This window comes from Grammomys surdaster, unplaced genomic scaffold, assembly GCF_004785775.1.
Source record: "Grammomys surdaster isolate TR1022 unplaced genomic scaffold, NIH_TR_1.0 125504, whole genome shotgun sequence".
Lineage (NCBI taxonomy): Eukaryota > Metazoa > Chordata > Mammalia > Rodentia > Muridae > Grammomys > Grammomys surdaster.
In genome coordinates this window covers 735765-758738 of record NW_021620360.1, presented here as the reverse complement: position 1 = coordinate 758738, position 22974 = coordinate 735765, and the positions used below count along the sequence as shown (strand labels likewise).

Here is a 22974-nt window from a genome sequence, read left to right as displayed (position 1 = left end):
CTCTCTCTTGTGTGTTGGAGCCGGGTTTATGTTTGATAGTAAATGTGTAAAATTCAAAGTGAATTTTCAGCGGTTCAGAATGGGTACTCTAACTGGATAGAAATTCCCTGAGATGTACAGTTCCTGTTCTGGTTAATTTCAGTATGTGATGTTTGTTTTGGTCACTTAAAAAATATATATAAATAATTAAAAACAAGAAGGGAATGGGCGTCACCCCAGCTGAGGGTTTCTTCTTCCCCAGGACTGAGCCTCAGCCCGTGGGCAGAGGGAGGAGCTGCCCACGGCCCTGCACCTGTGCGGAGCAGCGGCTCCTTTCCTTTCTCTATGTATCTGTTGAGCCACCTCATGCAGTAGACCTTGTAAAGCTCATCAACACCAGCCTGCTCCCACTTGCGTCGGATGATCTGAGCCGCCTTGTCCACCACCATCCAGGTTTTCAGGTCTTCGTTCAGGGCAATGTAATCGCGGCCGTCGTAAGCATGTTGATTATACCCGAGAAGGAGGCTCCAGTCTGACCCCACGTCACAGCCGAACATCCACTGGACTGTGTGAGCGCCTGCGGGACACAGGGTCAGCCACACCTGCCCTTCGGGCCCTAGGAATCTCATCAACTGAAAGTGAAAATTGGGTGCCGGGGTCCCCTAGTTTCCCAGAGTTCCTCTGACTTGGGACCCGGAAGTCTTAGGCCCCTGTGTAAGGACAAGAAGGGGTCGTTGCCTTTGACCCGGGGTCACTCACCGCCCTCGCTCTGGTTGTAGTAGCCAAGCAGGGTCCTCAGGTTCACTTGGAAAGTCTGCTCGGTGATCCTGGAGTTCCTTGTTTTCTGCTCCCAATACTCATGCTCCTCCTGCTCCACCCACGGTGCGCGCGGCTCCATCCTCGAATTCTCCGCGTTGCTGTTGAAGCGCACGAACTGCGTGTCGTCCACGTAGCTGACTTCCATGTACCGGGGCTCCACAAGGCCGGGCCTGGACATGGCTGTGTAGAAATACCGCAGCAAGTGTGAGCCTGGAGGCGGCGTGCAGTGAGACCCCGACCTCCTCCCGGGATCCGGGGCGGGTGCGCGGGCCAGGAGGGGAGCAGGACGCGGGACTCGGGACCCGGGTGGAGAAGGGGAGGAGGGTCTGGTGGAAGACGCGGGGATGCTGCTTCCCTGGTGCCGCCCCTCGCAGAGCCCGTTTCCCTCCCGACCCCTCACTCACCCGCGTGGATCTGGGTCGGGGCCAGGGCGGCCGCCAGCAGCAGGATCAGTGTTCGCGGTGCCATCGCCTCCATCTGGGATCCGGGGCGTCTGAGTCCCCAGGGCTGTGTAGACTTTAAAACCGGTGCCCACTGGGACGCTGGGTGGGCCCCAGGAGCTCGCCAGCCAATGAGGGTGAGAACTGCCTGCAAGTCGTCAGTGTCAGGGCAGAAGGACCTGACCCAGGTTAGGAGCAGAAGTTAAACTGTGGAGGTGGAGAATGCCTAGCCCTGGGCGTCCCCACTCCTGGCCTAGCCTGGACTAAGACTTTGCTTCGGAGACTTAAAATTGAAAAAAAAAAATGCTAAGAAGACTGTCTTTTATAATAGCTAAGTACAGATAGAATACGATAATTCCTCATTTTTTAAATTAATTTTTTTATTCTATAATCTTTTTTTTTACAGTCCAGATTTTATCTTCCGCTGAGTCTACCCTCCGACTCTTCCACATGCTACACCTCCCCCTCACCCCATCTCCAAAAGGACGTCTCCACCTACCCCCACCCCACCAGACTTCTCCATTCCCTGGGGCCTCAAGTCTCTCCAGAATTAGGTGAATCTTCACTTACTGAGGCCAGACCAGGCAGTCCTCTGCTGTGTATGTGTTGGGGGACCTCATATCAGATGGTATATGCTGCCTGGTTGGTGGCTCAGTGTCTGAGAGATCCCAGAAGTCCAGGTTAGTTCAGACTGCTGGTCTTCCTGTAGGATCGCCCTCCTCCTTAGCTTCTTCTAGCTTTCCCCTAATTCAGCCATAGGGCTCACCAGCTTCTGTCCATTGGTTGGGTGCAAATATATGCACCCCACTCTTTCAGCTGCTTGTCGGGCCTTTTGGAGGGCAGTCATGATAGTCCTCTCTTTGTAAGCATATCATAGCATCAGTAATAGCTATTTCTGTAGCAGGGTGGTAACCTGGATAACTTAGAATTAAAATGTATTCAAAATAAGTAGTGGTAGACTCTGTCTTTGTCACTGAGGTGGGTTTTCTGTATGCAACAAAATGCTGGTTCCTGTTTATGTATCCAGTCCGTTAGCCTATGCCTGTTTTATTGGGGAATTGAGTCCATTGATAAGAGATATTAAGGAGAAGAGATTGTTGCTTCCTGTTATTTTTGTTATTAGCAGTGTCATTCTTTGTGTGGCTATCTTCTTTTGGATTTGTTGGAAGAGGATTATTTTCTTGCTCTTTCTAGGGTATAATTTCCCTCCTTGTATTGGAGCTTTCTCTCTATTATCCTTTGTAGTGCTGGGTTTGTGGAAAGGTATTGTGTAAATTTGGTTTTGTCATGGAATATCTTGGTTTCTCCATCTATGATAATTGAGAATTTTGCTGGGTATAGTAGCTGGGGCTGGCATTTGTGTTCTCTTAGGGTCTGTATGGCATCTGTCCAGGATCTTCTGGCTTTTATAGTCTCTGGTGAGAAGTCTGGTGTAATTCTGATAGGTCTGCCTTTATGTGTTACTTGGCCTTTTTCCCTTACTGCTTTTAATATTCTTTCTTTGTTTTGTGAATTTGGTGTTTTGATTATTATGTGATGGGAGGTATTTCTTTTCTGACCAGTCTATTTGGCATTCTGTAGGCTTCTTGTACGTTTATGGGCATCTTGTTCTTTAGGTTAGGGAAGTTTTCTTCTATAATTTTGTTGAAGATATTTATTGGCCCTTTAAGTTGGGAATCTTCACTCTCTTCTATGCCTATTATCCTTAGGTTTGGTCTTCTCATTGTGTCCTGGATTTCCTGGATGTTTGGGGTTAAGAACTTTTTGCATTTTCTTTGACAGTTGTGTAAATATTTTCTATGGCATCTTCTGCACCTGAGATTCTCTCTTCTATCTCTTATATGCTGTTGGTGATACTTGCATCTATGACTCCTGATTTCTTTCCTAGGTTTTCTATCTCCAGGGTAGTCTCCCTTTGTGATTTCTTTACTGTTTCTACTTCTATTTTTATGCCCTGAATGGTTTTGTTCAATTCCTTCACCTGTTTGGTTGAGTTTTCTTGTAATTCTTAAAGGGATTTTTGTGTTTCCTCTTTAAGGGCTTCTACCTGTTTGCCTGTGTTCTCCTCAATTTCTTTGAGTGTTATGTCCTTCTTAATGTCCTCTATCATCATCATTAGAAGTGATTTTAGATCTGAGTCTTGCTTTCCTGGTGATATGGAGAATTCGGGACTTTCTATTGTGGGAGAACTAGGTTCTGATGATTTCAAGTACTCTGGGTTGCTGATGCTTATGTTCTTGTACTTGCCTTTAGCCATCTGGATCACCTCAGTGTGCTCCCTGTGCTGTCTCTGACTGGAGCCTGTCTTTCCTATTATCTCAGAACTGTTTGGGGTGGGTGTTGCTGCTGGGGTTAGAGCTGAGGCCCAAGATCTGCTCAGTGCTTGGGCACAGACCAGAAGGAACCAGTGCCCCAGGCACTGGAGTGAATTCCTGGGTCCCAGTGGGTCCCAGTAACTCCCTGTTTGGGGCAGGTGTTGCTGTCTCCTTACCTAAGTTACTGCAGGGTGGGAGAAGTTAGAGCTCCTGGGAGACCTGGCTCCTCTGGGTTTTGTGGGATTGGGTGCAGAGCTGAAGCCTGACATCTGCTGAGTCAATTCCTCATTTTTGAACACTGTAGCTTCAGCTCAGAGTTCTGTGATTTCTCCAGGAAGATTGTTGGAGAACTTCACTTCTCGGTTATCTGCTGCACTGTAGCAAAGCATCCAGGCTCAACATCTGGAGAAGCCAACCACTGATATTCCACAGGATATGTGACATCAAGAGTCCTTGGGTAACCCTGGCTCAGGACCAATCCCAGGTCCTGTTTTCTTCTTGCTGTGTTTTCTCAAGGCTTCTCTAGAGCTGGGGTCACATGAGATATGGCTTCCTCCTGTGACAGCTAGAAAGGACTCAGGTTCCTGCTGGCTGTCCCCAGGAGTCCTCTGTCCCTATATATCTAGGTCTCTCTTGAGACTGTTTTTGACAGAGCAGCTTAGAGCCAGCCATCATGGGGGGAGGGTAGAGAGGGGAGGGGAAGGGAAGGGAGAGAAAAATGATAGAATATTACAGAATGGTCCTGAACACCTAAGAGGATGAAATTAATCTCATACCTGGCAAGGGCAGAGCTGCAAATCTGTGACTACTCACTCTAAATACAATGTTACTTCAGCATCCTGAGTCAGACTGAGTTTTAGTGATTTTCTTTTTGGAATACTTTAGTAAAAAAAACACAACAGCTTATAATTTGATACAAAAGATACAAGTTTCTCAGCTTTTTGCTAAAGGGTCTTTACAATAATGTTTTTTTTTTAAGTTCAACTTGTGTCTTAATTGTTGTTCTTTTGCTGTGAAGAAACACCAGGGTCATGGCAACCATAACAATGGAAACAACAACAACAACTGGAACAACAACAACAGAAATCTTTTAACTGGGGGTTGATGATACTTTCAGAGGTTTAGTTCATTGTCTGCATGGAGGGAAGCATGCTGGCAGACAGTTAGGCATGGTGTAGGAGTAGTAGCTGGAATTCTACATCTGGTCCCTCAGGCAGCAGGAAGAGAGCCTCTGAGCCTGGCTTGGGCTTTGGAAACTTGGAAGACCAACCCCATTGACACACTTCCTAATCCATTAGATGGTGCCACAAAGCAGGAGGCTTTGACCTGCAATCACCACACAGTTTCCCACAGAGACCAGGGTTGTGGTTTAACTTGTAGTAGCATAGGGTTAGAATTAACTCACACTGCCAAGCCAGAGGGCTCAGGAATCTGTGTTCTAAATTCTTCCCAAGGTCCCCAGTGTCTACAGCAAATGGAATCTAAGGAACTGGGAGAAGTATCTTCCAGTTTATGCAAACCAGGAACTAGGAGACCCTCATCTCCTCTAGATGGTACTGGTGGCTGTGTGGAACTCCTTCCTGGAGCAGGCAATGCTAAGTAGTCATGATCCTCTCTGGCCATGAGGTGCTGGCTCAGCGACATCTAGGCCAAGCTGAAGCCCCAGCAGCAGGTGTGGTTCTCAGGGTCTTGTTCAACTGCCTTGACAGAGCCTGCATCTATATAGAAAGTGGCAGTTTAGGCATAAGATGCAGGTGGTGCTACCCAAGCACCTGGGAGGGCAGTGAGGGGGGACTCAGAATGGAGTTCTGGCTGATCTCCAGGCTGAATGTCAGGCTGGGGTCAGCTCCTGGCAGGGTGGAGGGTAGGTGTTGCCTATGCATTGATGTGCTGTTGTGCAGGATCAGGAGACTTGGATCGGTCCTCAAGGTCCAAGGAAGAGCAGGAATCGAGGGACTTTGAGCACTCTATCAGGTGGCTGCTCTGCTGTTGTAATTAGTATGATTGGTGCATTGGGAAGGCACTGGACTCCAAACTGGGAATTCGAGGCAAAGCTTATCTTCTCCCACTGGGAAACATGGAGGCCATCTCTTTCCAGTACAACCTCAGAGCTTTGTGGATAGCTCTGCATCAAATAGCTCCATGCCAGCATGGCAGGTTGGCCTTCCAGGGCTGCATCAAGCTCAGTGCCTAGTGAGCTCACAAACTCAGAGCTCACAGTGCCCCCTGCTGGTGCTTCTGTGTGCTTGCAGATCCCATTCCCACCAGAGCACATGGACCCAGTTTTTCTTTCTTCCATGACTTCATGATGGATCACTAAGTCAGTGTTTGGTCTTGCTCCTGGGCCCCCAGTCTGAGGCTTGCAGGCCTAAATGTCTGGTGGTAGGACATGCCATGCCAAACCCCTCCCCATTTTTTGCCCAGTGTGTCCCAACCCTAGTAGCCAAGAGTGCCCTGTGTGAGTCACAGGAGCCTTAGTGAATTTGAGAACTTGCAGGAAGGCACTGGAGAAAAGGATGGTCCACTGTCTGCCCTGAGCCTCCTCCTCCTTCTGGGTTTCTGTCTTTGTGTTTGTTTGGAATTTTTGAGAGAGGGTTTCTTGTGTAACAACCCTGGCTGTGTGTGAATTCACTGTGTACACCAGCTTGGTCTCAAACTCAGGAGTTCTGCTTGCCTCTGCCTCCCAAGTGGTGGGATTACAGGCATGTGCCTCCAGCACCTGTCACCTCCTGTGTTTCTGATGTGCCTCAGGTTGGCCATTCTCCTCCTGCAGTGAAAACACCAGGAGCTGTTGTCTTTGACTGGAGTGTCAAGGAGGCTCTGGATTGGGTGGGGTCTGTTGGAAGACAGTAAGCTCTTTATTGAAGCTCCCAGCCCCCATCACATTTGACCTGGTTCACAGGTCAGTCAACCTTGTCTGCAAGGGATAGATTGGGGATGGAGGGGCAGGAGATGCGAAGAATGGAGACAAAACACTTGTCTTATCAAATCTCGTTTATTGAAAGGTATTGAAATGGGTATATAAGCACAAGCAGGGGAGTGCAGCTGGAGACACTTAACCATGAGTGCCTTGCAGCTGGGGACACTAAACTTCAAGCCCAGGACATGTCTGAGAAAAACAAGATGTTTATCAGAGTATGCTCAGCTGTTGTAGGCTGCTTGCAAAATATCATGTTAGAAAAACAAGTCTCTTGTCAGAGTATATGGCCTGAGATGGCTGCAAAGATGATAGCTGCTTTCTGCTAGGAGTTGGCTTCCAACACACATTTTTGTTTCTTTGTTTTTTTTTTTCTAGACAGTATTTCTCAGTGTAGACATCACTGGTTATCTTGGACTCACTTTATAGACCATGATGGCCTTGAACTCATAATTCTGCCTATGTGTCCCCAGTGCTGGGGATCAAAGTTGTGTACAGCTACACCAGGCTTTCAAGTTCTGTTGCATGAAAAAGAGTTGTCCATATTTGTGGGCTAGCCTGTGATAGTTCCACACCTGTATACATGGTATAAGGTCTGAATAGGAATCAAATGCATCCCAAAGGTGTGATTTCTGCAGTGAAGACATGTAGAGTCTTGCCTTCCAGCTTTCTGACAGCTACAGTCTGTTTTGGTTTTCCAGTTTCCTCTCCTTGCAGCTGCCCTAGTTTCCCTTCCTTGCAGCTGCCCATCACCCCCTCCCTCCTAACTGTAGCCCCTTCTTGGCTACCATCACCTCTACAGTCCCCTCTAGGTCTCTGTTAATGTGGCCTACTTAGGTCACTTCACCAGCCTCACAGAGGTGGAGCTATGGAGACCTCTGCAAGATTTCTTGAAGTTCTGACCCCAGAGAAGAAGTATACTAGCATTATCTGAAAAAGAACAGGTCTAGTCCTTCACAGAAAAGCCCACAACCAACTGAGCCCCAGCTGAACAGGCCCTGTTCACATTCAGGGACTGAGGAGTTTCTTTTTACTTGGGACTGAGCCCCAGCCTAAGAACCGAGTGAGGAGTTCCCTGGCTCCTCAGACCTGTGAGCTGCAGTTCCTCCTTCCCATGCACCAAGTGTCCATGCATTGGCTCTCCAGGTAGGTCTGTATCTCTGCCTCACCAGCCGGCACCAGCTTTCTCTGGATGACCTATGCCTCTGTGTCCATCGCTGTCCATGTTTTCAGATCTTTGCTCAGGACGATGTAATCGTGACAGCCATAGTGGAACAGCTCATACCTGTAGAGGAGACCAGTGTCTGACCCAATGTCACAGCCAGACTTCAGGTAGATGATGTGAGAGCCTGGCCAGGTCCTGGAAGGTCAGCCTCAGTCTCTGGCCCCACCCATCCATGTCCTCCTTTAAAATAAATGGGAGACTGGTCATGGTTTGGGTTTCTGCAGAACCTAAGAAGCCTTGGAGACTTGGTTTCTGACCCGCGGAAACTTACCCTCTTGACTATGTATGTAGTGGCCAGGCAGAGCCCGAAGGTTCCCTGGCTGTCCTTGACTCTCTTTGCGTATCAATCTCTCAACAATCCCTGCCCACCATTTCCATCCACCATGCGCACAGCTCATATCTCAGAGTCTCCACGTCCTAGTCGCCCATGTAGCAGATTTTCATGTAGTCGACTACTATACACCCGGGATCCCCGAGGCCGGGCCAGGACATCGCGGTGTGGAAACACGGCATTGAGTGTGAGCCTGGGGGCGGCGCGCTGTGAGACCCCGACCTCCTCCCGGGACCCCGGGCGGGTGTGCGGGCCGGGAGGGGAGCAGGGTGCGGGGCTCAGGACGCGGGTGGAGAAGGGGCGGAGGGTCCAGTGGGCGATGCGGGGACGCGGCTTCTCCAGTGCCGCACCCGCCCCTCCCCGCAGAGTCCGTTTCCCTCCCGACCCCGCACTCACCCGTGCGGATCTGGTTCGGGGCCAGGGCGGCCGCCAGCAGCAGGAGCAGCGTGGGCGGCGCCATTGCCCCCCATCTGGGATCAGGGGCGTCTGAGTCCTGGGAGCTACATGGGTTTTATAGCCAGTGCTCCCTGACGACGCTGGTTGGTTCCCAGGGATCCTGTCACCCAATATGTATGTGAGACCTGCTAGGTGGTGACCGCTCTCTTAGGAGGTCAGAGAGGGCATCAGATCCCTAGGAGCTGTACAGGTGGGTGTTAGTAGCCTTGTGGGAGCTGCTCCAGGGCAAGGGAGGGACTGGAGTTGAGCTGCAGGAGAGGGTGGTGTGTGCAGGGAGCAGAGTAAGAAGGTCCTTGTGCACCTCTGTTTTAGTGAGGGATTCTATTGCTGTGATAAGGGGTGACTGACAAGGTAGAAATGGGGTCAACATGCTCTTTACACTGCTCCCTGTTGTTTGGGGGTGTGGCAACATCTTTGGGGACCCAAGAAAGCTGGGATTCTGGGTAGGTTCAAGAAAATCAAGCTGTTCCTTCATTGTCCAGGCTCTGCAGGACTGTCTGCTGCTGGGGTATGCAGATGCATCTTTAATTGAACCATTATGGGGAACATGCTTTGAAGCTGTCTGGCATGCACAGTTTGAGGAAACACCTGGAGCTAGCATTTTACTGAAACACAAACACACACGTGCGCGTGCAAACACACACACACACTCGGAACAGAAGGTAAAGTTAAAGAGGTGAGAAGAAATTCCCCCCCCCCCCCCGCCAAGATGAACATTTGAACTTTAGGCCCATTAGTTGGAGGTGGGCCATCCCAAGACCACAGAAAGGAGGAGGAGACCCCACCCTTAGGAAAAAGCTGAATAGGCAGGAGATGAAACAGGCCGTTGATTGACAGTACTTATCTGGAGTCCATTTGACCCGTGAGAGGTGGATTCAAGTAGATTCTTTGAAGCTTAAAAGAATTGTTTAAGTTACAAAATGAGATAAATTTTAGACATGTAAACATACCACTGTGTAAGCTGAACTTCACACTGTAGAAAAGGCAGCAGACTCCTGCCTTTGAGTCTTAGTAAAAGCTTGGGACCCTGAAATGATTTGGAGGTAAAAGTGCGAATAAACTTTCCTTAATCGAGAACTCTGGGTGTATTAAGCTTGGACAGGAGTTTCTTGCTCAATGAGAAGCACTTTTAAGTCTATACTTAGAAGACAACCATAGGAAATTCATAATCTTGAGCTTGTCACTATAATAACAATCACTGCTTGTCATAGTTAGATAAATAATTCATCAGAACTTCATTGACTAGTGTTAAAACTCTAAACTTTTTAGATGTTAATATAAGAATAGCATACAGAGGGAAGAAATCTGAAACATTCTTCATTTTTACATACACCTTAAATAACCTTCTTATACCTCTATGAATTGCAGTTAACTCCTTAAAACAACTCCTTAGACCTTTATAATTGCAGTTAAACCACTTTTTAAAGACCTTTATAAGTCACATTCACAGATCTCAAAGCAAGTTTTTAATATTTTTGCAACTTACTTAAACTTATATATCCTTAGAACTTACATAAATGTTACGGTTTTTTCCCCTCCAATTATTCACCACAAGACACCGGTGTTTGGTAACTGTGAGCAGTCCTGGTAAAACAACTTCCTTTAGATAAAGGAATAGTAAAAAGTTACATTGAAATCTGTTGTGGGACTTTATCTGTTCTTAGAATCTGGTAACAATGTGATCAGTATCTAGACCTAGTAGCAACTCTAGGAAAGTGCCTCCTGATTTTCACACATGAAGAAAACTGAGCAACACCTGAAGCCTGTGTTGTTGCTTGCTGTTAAACTCACAAAGCTCTCCCTAGTTAACACCATCAGAGATCTGCAAAGGATCAATTTCACGTGAGTAAGCAGGATGTACAGACCAAGCAGTTTCCAAATCTACTAAAAATGACAGACTTATTCATTACCTAGACAATCACTGAAGGTTCCACTGTTGTAGTCATGATTTCATTGGGGAGAGAGGACACAGGGCAGCATCAGTCTTCCCTGCCTGGTCCAGAAGGTCCAAAGACTGTCCAGTGGAGGAGGACCCTGGGGATCAGCCTACCTTGCCTAAGCTAAGCAAGGAAAGCAACTCCCCAGTGTCCTACTCCACAGTTTGGACAGGGTCCTGGTGACAAACAGATGAAGGGCAGATTTTCACCCAGTGGTTGGTTTTTGTCACATTTAAAGCAAGCTCAAGGTGGAGTTATTCTCTACCCATTCAGCTGCTGTGAAGACCTGGGGGTCACTTCTGGTAGCTGGGGGTCTCTGTCTCTCATAGTAAGCTTTGTCCATTAAACATTTGAAATGCCATATTCAGCAGATCTCTGAAAAGTTTTGAGGACTGTTAGCTAATAAGGATATCTATACCAAACAAACTTTCCTTGTTTCTAGTAACTTGTTTTAGGCTTAACTTTGGAAACATATACAGGAGGCTAAATAAACCTTGTTCCTGTTCTTAACTTGCATCTGTTAATTGTCTTGAACAGTTTACAGTAAGTAACTTTCATAAGATTAAAATTTTGTAACTTTATTTCTGTTAAGTTTTAGCCTTAGTATTTGAAGTGAAGATCCTTTATCATCTAAATAAATCATAAATGCAGTAGACATTAGTCTACATTAGCCTAATATCTTTCTTTTTTTAGTTTACCATTATAGAATAGCACAGATTTGTATGACTCAGTTTCTCCAAATGGTTAAAGGTTAACAAGGTGAACAAGAACAAAAAGCTAGACAAATATCAATGTGAAGCTGAATAGGCTTTACAAATATAGAACTTATTAATCAGTATACCTTATTTATCAAATATAACTGGCTGGAGAGATGGCTCAGTGGTTAAGAGCACTTGTTGCTCTTTCAGAGGACCCAGGTTCAACCAGTCCATTTGTATTTGGCAACCTTGGAGAAAGTATTCCACTATCTATCTAATGTTGGTGAGTCCAACAGTCTGTACTCAAATCACTTTCTATCATAACTTATACTTTTAAACCTAAAAATCTCTTTTTAAATCTTAAAACATTTTCTTAAATCCTAAACAACTTAGTCTTAACTGTGAGAGTACACAAATCTAGTCTTTAACCCCATCAGAGACCTCAGAGGAATGAATGTTGTCAACATAGACAGGAATGTGCAGAACAAGCAGCTTTCAATACTATAGAAAAGACAGAGACTGCAGGCTGCCTGGACAGTCACCCAGGGTTCCTCTGGAAGGTTGGGGCATCCATGTCTTCAGTCTACTGGCCCAGAACATGTGAAAGATTGTTTTGTGAAGCAGGAATCATGAAGGACTTCTTCTCTACCTAGTCCTGGTAGAGTTCAGCATTTGACTTCCTGTGCTTTCTTTGTCCAGTTTGGACAGTATTCTGTCAGCAGTTGAAGCAAGGGTAGTTTCTTGCCCAGTGGCAACTTCCCACATTTGAAGCAAACTCCACAAGGAAATTCTTCAATGCTCATCATCTTCCTTGAAGTAGTCTGGGGTTACTGCAGGGCTGACACATCTCATTGTAAAAAAAAGTCTTAAATTAATAAAACACCTTTAAATGACTCATTCTGTAGATCTTGGAGGATTTGAAGATTGGTACCCAACAAAACCAAAACAAACCAAAGTTTGATTAACTTACTATTAACTTGCATTTAAAAAAAATTTCTTAAACAGTTTGTAATAGGAACTTTCAAAAGGACTAGTACTTCCCATTGCAGTTTTAAGAAGTACATAGGTATCTCAATACCACGGAGTTGATACTTGGTATGTTGTAACCAAAATATAACCTTACTTTTGTATCAATATACAAGGATCTATACCAATGTAACCAACTGTAACCTTTATTTGAATCAATATCCAAAGATCTATACAAATGTAACCAAATAAACATCAATTTTGTACCAATATACAAGGATTTATACTAATGTAACCAACTGTATCCTTAATTTTCTGTCACTATGCAAACACCTATACCCATGTCAGCAAATATAACCTTAATTTCGTATCAATATACAAAGATATATCACAATGTAAACAAATATAATGTTAATCTGTATCAATATACAAAGATCTCTACTAAGTAATATGCTTTTGTAAACATATACAATAATTTTGTATCACTCTTTAAAGCTGTAGATGAGATCAGATTGAATAATTTACCCGTGTTTCCTATTATTCCTATATCCCTCTTTTTGTCTGTATAAAAAATAAAGATTTTAAGTGTAACACAGTAAAACTCTTTTCAATAATGAAGCCACTTCTGCCAAGCTTTCCTAAAGTCGAGCTTGGTTGTATTTGGCAGTCTTAGGATTCAGTATTTTTGAGTTCAGAGTTCTATACAATGTTCATGTCAGTTTCATATTAACTCAAGAATTTGAATATCCTGAGCAGTTTGTATTCTGGAACTGACTGTTGGGTCGTGTTTGTCCCTTTAGCAGCAGTCCTGTCTATGTAGAACATAGCAGTCAACCCAAAGGTGTCCACTGTTTTCACAGGACCTGGCAGAAGAGAAATGGGGCAGTTTATCCCAGTAGTTAGTGTTAACACAATCCAGGTCAATCTGCCCTTGGTGGGCAGTGTCATCCTTCTTGCTCTTCCAGCTTAACATATTTGAATCTTGAGAGCACCTATGAACAAACATGTGTGCAGCCACCACACACTCCTTAAATACAGTTGTCACCTTCTCTGCTGGGAAAAAGATTCCTAGTCTGAGCCTGTGTCTGAACCCTGCACAGCAGTAAACCCTGTCTGCACTCTGTGAGTTAGTGTGTACAAAGTCCTATGGAAAGGTTGCTACATCAACTGCAGTAAGAGATGAATAACAGTTGCATGCAGAATGCTGAGAACAGGGTAATGTAATAGACATGATTTAGTTCCTCCCCAACACCACTGCCCTGTGCTCACACGTGTGTTGATGGGAGATGACAGGTGAGCTGAGCTGAGGGAGTGAGAGACTGAGGCATTAGGACAGTGAATCTGTGCATGCGACACTCGAGTCTGCCCCTGAGCACATCAGCCCTGTGCATTGTGAACCTTGTGGACACTGGACAGAGGAGGAAAAGATCTCATACTAGGTGTAACAGAGTCTTCATCCCATGGAAGGAAAGATAAAACATGCAAAAACAAATGTGTTGCATATTTTTACCACGTTTGCCTTGTTATAATCAGATCATAGTTAACCTAAGTCAGTAAAACTATGGAAGGCAAAACCCTGTGATAAGAGACACAGGGCAGCACAGTTTTTCTTTGCTCTGGGCCATCTATCTAGTCATGGACCAGCTTTTAAAATAAAAATAAATCTAAAGTAGACTCATTCTATCAACCCTGGAATCTTCTCTAAAGTCAGCATCAGGATCCTCAGAGCCAGGGAAGGAGAGGGGCCATGGGCACAGCACAGGTCCAAGAGGACCAGATCTTTGATGAGAGCCTGTGGATCCCTTCTCTGTGTGAATCATGGAATCCAGGGTTAGCTGGGGAAAGATGGGAAAGACGGGGAGAACTCCACGGAGACACATGGAAGGAGGCAGGAGCTCAGAAGAGTTTACTTCATTGGTGAAGGCACAGTGTCCTGAGACCAGAACCCCCCTTGTTGTGTCTGGTGGGTACAAGAATGGGAAAAACACCTCCTACCGCTGTCACACTTGGACATCTCTGAGGGTAACCAGACAGGAAGCAATTTCGTGAACAAGAATAGGCCCACTCCTCTACACAAACTAAAAACACAATAAATAAACACAGAAGACAAAGTAAAGAGCTACAATCAAGACAGCAGCCTGGGCTGCTCATAATCTTGTGGACAGGACAAGGCTCTGGCCATGCAGTGTCCCTGTGATCACAGACTCTCAGCATGTGCTTCACAGTGATGAAGAGAACAGAGCCCGGAGGAGACAGAGCTGAGTGTGACCTTGTCTTAGATAACAAGGATCTCATCTGGGCACATCCTCATTTACACTCAGTTCCCACAGCCTTATCCAGTCTCACCAGATACACACAGCACAGATTGACAGAGATTCTGGAAGGTTCTCCATCTGCCATTTAATTCGTCCACAAATTCTAAGTATTCTAAATCCCTTATTTACCTGCAATCAACCCTCAAGTCAAGGATGTTAACCATCAAGTTCACATTCAGATGCTTATTCTCAAAGTGGAAGTGAGTTGCTGCAGCTCAGGGCAGCATGGAGCTGACAGGATGCAGATGCCCCCTAGACCAGGAAGACTGGCTGTGGAAGGGAACACAAGCAGTACAGCGACAGGGCTCTGGTGTGCAAGGGCAGACTGGGCCTCATGGTTCTTCACATTGAGTCCACAGGCTGACAAAGAACATCAGACACTGTTGTCTTAATAAATCTGAGAGCTCTGGACATCACAGGAGAAACTGAACACATCTTCTGTTACTCAGTCCACTCCAGGCTGCTGTCTTCATGCTAGAGAACAAGAGTCATGAACCATCACTGTGAAGTCAACATTCCAACAACCCACCACTTACAGAGGAATCTGGAAGTCTGTGAAACCCAATCATGTCTATATTGCCCCTCGCCAGTCAGGACCCTGAGTGTCACCTTTAAAATCTGGGAGAAACATATCAGAGCTCTGGGAGCTGTCACTGCCTAGAGTAAAACATAACAAATGTATATGGTTATGTATATGAATATGTACATGTATTCATATCATGGTACAACTGAAGACCCCAGAGGATCTCTCTAGAGGAACTATTATGGATTCCCAGAGCTCCCAACATCCCTAGCTTCACTGCAATGACCCTGCGATAATGCTGCTCCCTACACTAACGTGGAGCTGGAGCATAGTTCCCTCCTTTTCCACCTGAGAGAAGAAAACTGTGAGAGTTCAAGGAAGATCTTGACACTAGAAGTTCCCAGAACTGACTGCAGACCCAGTTGGAGACAGTAGCAATGCAGAATGTGGATGTGTTTCCCACAAATGAGCAGAGCACACTTCTAAAGGAAGCTGAGAGAAAACTCAGACCCTGCCCTTTCCTACCTGTGTTTCTCCTCCTCTTCATCACAAAAGCCACCATAGCTCCAATGATGGCCACAGCTCCAAGGACAACCAGAACAGCAATGATTGCCATGTTAGAGTCAGTGGATGGAGGAGGCTCTGGGAAGGACAGGTACAGGAAATGAAGGTGAGGGTCATGACCCCAGCTCTCAGCCCTGTCCAGCTCAGGGTCTCCAGAAAATTCCAGCTTTCCCTGACCCATTTCTCTGCACCAACACCCTCCTTACCCCATCTCAGGGTGAGGGGCTGAGACAGCCCCTCATGTTGCACATGGCATGTGTAATTCTGCTCCTTCCCAAGAGGCACCACCACAGATGCCCATTTCTGGAAGTTTCCATCCCCTATAGGCCTTGTCTCCACAAGCTCCATGTCCTGAGTCAGGTCCTCCCCATTCAGCTGCCAGGTCAGGGTGATGTCAGCAGGGTAGAAGCCCAGGGCCCAGCACCTCAGGGTGACATCACCTTCTGATATGGGGTGATGGGCTACATGTGCTTTTGGTGGTTCTGTTTGGAAGATTTAAGAAATTTCAAAATTAACAAAGCAAATTGAAATATACACTAGGAACAGTTAAATCAATGATGACACTGAAATATGTGTCCATTTGAACACTTCAATTTTCATCACAGTAGTGACCAGTAGGTAGAGCTGGTCCCCTGAGTACAGAACAGCACATGTTCCTGGGAGACTCAGAAGCTAAGAGGGAATCCACATGAGCTAGTGGGTCAACATGGTCTTCCTTATGTAATGTTTTATAGCATAAGACAGGTAGTCAAAGAATGGAAGATAGAATGAAAAATAAGCATTTTAATATGTGTTTGAGTTTATATCTAAATCAGAAATTAGAGTCATTTTCTACTGGAAGGGGGCCACCACTGAGAGTCAACCACTGTAGTCATCTTGCTGACTAGCATAACTGTCAGTCCAAGTGAACATCCATCACAAAGTGTGTAGCAGAAATGTGGTGAACGTCTGACACTCAGGCAGAAAAAGTGACTCCCAGCCCCTGCCTCTGAGGCAACAAAGTACAGGTAAGTTACACAGGATCCCTGGATTGTGCTGTGGACCCCAGTGCAGCACTCACTGGAACACAGCAGGCTTACAGGGTGTGTGGATCTTCCCTCTCACTCCAGCCCTGGATTGCAGAAGATCCTGTCTCTCAGAAAGTCCAATTCCTGATTCACTAGGGGAGCACTGTAACTTGTGGGGCAGAGGAAGAGCAGGAGAATTCTGAATGTTTAGTTCTGATAAGAAACAGTCTAAGTTCACAAGAATCTTACCTTTAGCAGGAACCCTCAATTAACTTGTCTAATCATCCAGTCTGTGGAGACGGATACAAATGATAATACAATGGCCTGGAGAAACAGTATCACTCCAGTGCAGAGAAAAACTGACTAGGAGCAAAATAATGAGTTCAAGAAAAATGTAAAGAAAAAGAAAGTTAAGAAATAAAATTTAAAAACGATAGAAAAAAAAGAAAAAGAAATTCCACAGTTTATATTCCTCCAGGGTATCCTATAAGGGCTCATGTGACCATTCACCACTGTAGGATTAGGTAGAATTGGGTTGTTGAAGGGATGCAAACCCCAGAGACAAGGGGGCCGGGAGGATCTTTGAGAATGCATTCTTTGGAAAATTCTAGAAACCTGTGAACCAGTCTTCTGTAGAGGAGTCCATGTCACCCATCAGGTAAAGGACACTTCTGGTCCTGAGGTGTAAGGGCTGACACACTCAGCAAGAGAGGAGTCAGTGTGTACAACAGTAGATGTGGGCAGAGAACCCAGCCTGGGAGAAGCCATGGCTGATTGAGGGAGCCCCTGTTGTTAGGTCAAGAAATTCTCTCCTTCCCTCCTGAGACAGACTGGGAACTGTCCAGGGAGAAGTCTGATCCAGGGAGAGTCAGTGCAGTCATTGTGATGAGGATCAGGAGACCCAGGGACACTCTCTCCCCTCTGAGACAGGGGCATCACCCCAGCTGAGGGTTTCTTCTTCCCCAGGACTGAACTCCAGCCCGAGGGCGGGGGGTGGGGGGAGCTGCCCGAGGCCCCTGCACCTGTGCGTAGCAGCGTCTCCTTCCCGAGCTCCAGGAGTCTGCGGAGCCACTCCACGCACTCGCCCTCCACATAGGCCCTTTGTTTCTCTGCTTCACCACTCTGCTCCCACTTGCGCCGGGTAATCTGCGCCGCCATGTCTGTCACTGTCCACGTTTTCAGGTCTTCGTTCAGGGCGATGTAATCATGGCCATCGTAGGCATATTGCGTGTACCCGCGGAGGAGGCTCCCGTCGGACCCCACGTCACATCCAAACATCCCCTGGTAGGTGTGAGAGCCTGCGGGACTCCGAGGTCAGCCCCGCCCACCTGCCCCCCCTTCCCGGACTCCTCCAAACTGAATGGGAAACTGTTCTGTATCTGGGAGTTGGGTCCTGGGAAGTGTTGGGCCCCTGTGTCGGGACTTGGAGGGGAGGTGACCTCTGAACCTGTATTACTCACCCCCCTCGCTCTGGTTGTAGTAGCCGAGCAGGGTCCTCAGTCTCACTCGGAAAATCTGTTCCGAGTTTTTGGCGATCTGCGTCTTCCGCTCCCAATACTCAGGCCCCTCCTGCTCCACCCATGGTGCGCGAGGTTCATATCTCGGATTCTCCGCATCGCTGTCAAAGCACCCGAACTGTGTGTCGTCCACGTAGCCAACCATAATGAACCAGGGCTCCTCGAGGCTGGGCCGGGACGTGGTGGTGAGGAAACACCGCATCGAGTGTGAGCCTGCGGGCAGTGAGACGTGAGACCCTGACCTCCTCCCGGGACTCCTGGCGGGTGCGCGGGGCTTTGAGTGGAGCAGGGCGTGTGGGTGGAGGGCACACGCAGGGCGTGTGGGTGGAGGGCACACGCAGGGCAGGATGGGGTGGAGAAGGGGCGAAGGGACCGGTGGGCAACTAGGGAACGCAGCTTCCCTGGTGCCGCCCCCGCCCCTCCCCGCAGAGGCAGTTTCCCTCCAGACCCCGAACTCACCCGCGCGGGTCTGGGTCTGGGTCGGGGCCAGGGCAACTGCCAGCAGTAGGAGCAGCGTGTGCTCGCACCATGCCCCCATCTGGGTTCTGGGACTTCTGAGTCCTGCAAACTGTGAGGACTTTATAACTAGTGCCCACTGCGACGCTGATTGGTTACCCGGGATCGCGTCACCCAATGGGGGTGAGAACTGTCACTGAGTCATCAGTGTCCAGGCAGAAGGACCTAAAACAGGAACAGAAGTGAAACTGGGGAGATGGGGAATCCCTAGCTCTTGGCTTCCCCACTCCAGACCTCATTGCCTGGTAATGAAGACTTTGCCTGAACCCTGAGCTGCGGACAAAACGCTGTTTGTCATGGTGTCTCTTAGTTCTATCCCATTAGCTGTCTGGACACCAGGAGAGACCCACAGGCCAGACTCTGTGTCCTCTCCTCCACCTTTCCTCTTCCTTCTTCTCTTCAGAAATCAGATCTTGTAATCTTCTCAAAGAAAAGCCGCTTCAGGGAATACAATGACAACACAGGAGATTGGGGATTCAGTGGAGAGATGCTTCTCCTTAAAGCAGAGTCGCTGGCCTGCAAGCCCCACATAGACCCCACAGAGACCAGGCTCTGTTTTCACCTGCAATGGGTGGCTCACACTCTAAAGTTTGAGTGCAGGACTCTCATCTGTAAAGAAGAAGTCCTGAGTCTGTTCATGTGGACCTGGGTCATCATCTCAACACAATAGACCCCCTTGTCCACTGAAGAGAGACTCCTTTGGAGACCACAGACAGCAGGGCAGTGATCCCTGTCTATGCGGCACTTTTTTGTGTTCCCACTTGCATGGTACAGTTGATTTAGTAGCCCTTCTGAAGAGAAACATTTAATAAGGGCTGGCTTACAGTTTCAGGGATTTAGTCAGGAAGCATGCCAGTGTGCAGGTAGACATGGTGCTGGAGGAACAGAGACTTCTACATCTTGATCCAAAGGCAGCCAGGAAGAGGCTCTCATTCCACACTGGGCAAAGCATGAGCATAGAGACCTCAAAGCCCACCCCCCACAGTGACACAGTTCCTCCAACAAGGCCACACCTCCTAATAGTGCCACTTCTTGTAGGCCAACTTTTCAAGCACATGAGTCTATGGGGACCACCTGTTCAATCCACCACACTGGGATTGAAGGCAGGTGTCACCACACTAGCTTTAGTTAGTTTTCTATTGCTGTGATGAGACACTGTGACCAAGGCAATCTATAAAAGCATGTGTTTAACCTGTTCTCTAGCTTCAGAGAGTTTGAGTCCAAGATGGCAGAGGAGAGGTGTGGTGGGGGAACAGCTGAGAGCTCAAGACTTGATTTGCAAACAACAGGCTGAGACACTGGGAATAGTGAAAGTCTGTTAAAACCTCAGTGCCAATCCAGTGGCATACATCCTCCAATAAGGCCACACTTCCCAATCCTTTCCCAAGAGTTCCATCAGCTGGATTTGAAGTATTCATTCCTGTGAGCCTGTGTGGCTGTTCTCATTCAAACCAGCACAGCATTCACTGTGAAATGTAAGATGCCAGCAGGGTTCTGGAGATGAGTCCAGTGCAATCTGACAGAAATACCCTCAAACAGGGGACTCTGCTGAGTTAGCATCTCCTCTTTTGCCTCTGTCTCCTCCTGCTCCACCCCTCTCTGTCTCTGTCCCTCAGGCTTCACCCCATCAGTGCCCAGCACCCCTCCCTCCTGAGCACTGCATCGACCCTGTCTCTTCCTCTCCATCTAGTTTCACTCTTTGTGCTCATGCCCTGAGGCAGGTCTATCCACTGAAATGTTTTGCCTGGTTTATTCATATTAGGCTTCCATACTGTGAAGGCAAATCAGCATCTATCCTGGATCCAGAGGGATCTGGAAAAGGCAGTCCTTAGAAACTAGGATCACCACATTGTACCTGCGTGGGTTAGCACTTGGATGGGGCAGTCCTGTGTGAGTGGTCCCCATTTTTCCTATATGTTCATTAATGGCTCTCAGATCCTGTAGAAGACTATGTTTCCCTGACTTCTTTTATTGACAAAAATGGGAGTATTATGTCTGCTGGTCTAGGGTTCCACATGACCCAAAGCTGATTGTTCCAAGTCCAGTTCCTTGAGAGCAGAAAGCTTAGGTTTCAAAATTGGCCACTGGTCCACCCAGATACTGACATCAGACAACCAGCCCTGTGGTATAGGGTCAGGAATCTTGCTGCCAAGTAGCACTGGGAGGGCAGTGACCGTTAGAATTGGGGGTGATCCCCGACTTTGTGACCTGTCCAGCATAACATCAGCATCATGTTGCATAACATCATCAGAAAAGTCACATTGTCTGTAGTGATTGTGATTGCCCATGTCTTCTTGACTAGTTCTTCCCCAGAGGTTGTCGGGACCATCAGCCACAAAAGGTATAAAAGATCCCGATTGCTGTCCAAGTCCTGCCAATCAAAATGTTGGGTAGTCATTTTTTTGCCTGTTGGCCTCCAACTCCCATAGTGGTGGGACCAGGCCAAAATCTCCAATGGAGGAACCTCAATGATTCATTTTATGCTATTATAGTGACATCTGCCCCTGTGTCAACAAACCCGTTAAGGAGTATACCATCTAAATGCACAGTCATCATTAGGGAGTGAGGAAACACAGAAAAGATCTGGAAGTCTCCTGGGTGAGCAGGACTCTTTCTTTGGGGCAGGACTGACAGGTTCCCCCTTTGGAATGTAAATTTTCCTCCTGCCTTTGTAAATGGCAAACCATAGCCCAGTGGAATATCTTGTTACAATGAGGACTGACACCTCATGGGACAGTTCTGTCTGAGATGGCCAGGCTTGCTACAGTCCAAGGAGGTATGATCAGGGGTCCTTTCAAGTGTGTGTAGGGATTCCCTTCACAAGCTCTGTAACAAGGATATCAATGGAGGCAGTTGGAATGGTGATGGGGCCCACCCCAAGGTCCAAATCATGAGTGTCAACAACCCATTAAAGGATATCACCATTCCTTACACATCACATGACAGCGTTGTGACAGGGCAGGGGAGGCATTAAGGCTCTCCCATGCTAGATACTTGATGAGCATGTTTCTAGTTGCATCAGCATTGACCTGCCTTTCCACTGCCTCAGTCACATGGGACAGGAGGTCCCTGAAGGACTTCTATGACTGCTGGACAAGGTTGTGAAAGTAAGCAGAGGGGACTCCAGGGGAGCAGACCTTCATGGCCTTAAAGGCAAGATCAGCCACTTGGTTAACGTAAGCATACAGTCCAATGGTAGCCTGAGTGACAGGGTTAATATACTCCCTGTGGCCAGTGAGCATGTCAAGAGTAATGTTAAAATTGTATTCCAGGCTAACCATAGCCTGATTGTCAGCTAAGTCATGATATGCAGACTTCAAATTTAGAAACATGGCAGGGTTGAACAACACCTTAAGGAGATTATACCAGTTGTAATCGGTCTGGAGGTGCACGGCCCATTGATTCAATACTTGTTCATAATAAGGGGAATCTGGACCTGAATTGTTGGCAGCTTTTCTGATTGGTGTCAAGTCTGCCAGAGGACTGGGAATCCAGGGCCTGTTCTCAGAATCAGGGCCAATATTGACAGGGAAATCTCATGATATACCTGAGGAGGGATGATGCCCTGGGGAGAGGCAGTCCAGCAGGAGGAACAGACAACACAGAAGTGAGGGCAAAGTCCCCCAAGACCACACCACGGGTGAGCCAGGGGTCCCTCCCACGGTGCAGGGGCAGAGGGGCTCATCAGCAAGGGACCTGGGACAGCAGGGCTGGATGATGGCTTGAAGCATGATGGATGGGGGGGCAAGGATGAAAGCTGACATGTCCTCATCCTCAACACTGAGATCATCTCATTTGCTGGAGAAAGTGGGACAGGGTCTATAATGGAAAGGTGTACATTAGCCTAATCCTGGCAGTGCTTGTAATGGGCGACCTCCACTTTTTTTTAGGAAGAATTCTTTAGACTTGCCATGACCATAAGGAGGATGGGGACAAAGAACCAGGGAGGGGCAGTCCCAGACCGTATTTCACACTTACAGAGAATGCACATCCAGAGGTCAGGGTCCCACATGTTCTCCAGAGTTATCCAGGGGAACAACATGACAGCATTGTCCTAAAATTGATCTAAGTCATGAGTTTTAACCTTGAGACTGCAGGTCACAAGAAAGGTTTTCAGTGCCCTATTCTGGGGCTCCTTGATGGTGGAGGAGAGGGAGCCCATAATGATGAGGGCAAAGGAAAGAAATAAGATATGACACATGAGGTGTGAATATTTTTAAGGGAATTCTAAATCTACTTATAAATATTCATCAGGGCCTTCGGATGTTTCTCAGCCAAGTCATTAAAGACAGGCTCTTAATGGCCTAATCGTGTTTCCTGATAGGATGCTCTGTCTGGCCTCAGTGATTCCTCATTGCCTGCTGATGGGACCCTATCCTGTGTGGAGACTGCAGGATGCTCTCCAATTTGAGACCCCCAAATGCTTACAATCTCCTTCCTGGGATGCTG

General features: G+C 47.3%; 1 protein-coding gene and 1 pseudogene across 2 annotated transcripts; both read right to left on the bottom strand.

Annotated features, from left to right (window-relative positions):
* LOC114638101 overlaps nucleotides 1-1417 on the bottom strand; it is a 16619-nt pseudogene extending 15202 nt beyond the window's left edge.
* Nucleotides 1418-12273: 10856 nt separating this feature from the next.
* Nucleotides 12274-18572, bottom strand: LOC114638077 (H-2 class I histocompatibility antigen, L-D alpha chain-like). Of its 2 annotated transcripts, XR_003713820.1 has the most exons (7): nucleotides 18469-18572; nucleotides 17953-18222; nucleotides 17515-17790; nucleotides 15692-15967; nucleotides 15447-15563; nucleotides 14528-14872; nucleotides 12274-12946 (listed from the first exon to the last, which is right to left on the bottom strand). XR_003713820.1 is itself a non-coding variant. In XM_028786426.1 (6 exons), exons 1-6 carry the CDS (start codon nucleotides 18545-18547, stop codon nucleotides 14868-14870), a joined length of 1023 nt encoding a protein of 340 aa, XP_028642259.1. In that variant the 5' UTR covers nucleotides 18548-18572; the 3' UTR covers nucleotides 12274-14867. The 2 variants fall into 2 exon arrangements, 1 of the variants encoding a protein (XP_028642259.1); XM_028786426.1 differs by having other exon boundaries at nucleotides 12274-14872.
* Between the last annotated feature and the right edge of the window lie 4402 nt (nucleotides 18573-22974).

What these genes read in the sequence shown, in the direction of transcription:
- LOC114638077 (XM_028786426.1), bottom strand. Translation starts at nt 18,547, where the DNA reads ATGGGGGCATGGTGCGAGCACACGCTGCTCCTACTGCTGGCAGTTGCC. An exon ending in CCAGACCCAGACCCGCGCGG is followed by an intron (nt 18,223 to 18,468) that starts GTGAGTTCGGGG and finishes CACTGCCCGCAG; the next exon opens with GCTCACACTCGATGCGGTGT. An exon ending in GCCCCTCACCCTGAGATGGG is followed by an intron (nt 15,564 to 15,691) that starts GTAAGGAGGGTG and finishes TGTCCTTCCCAG; the next exon opens with AGCCTCCTCCATCCACTGAC.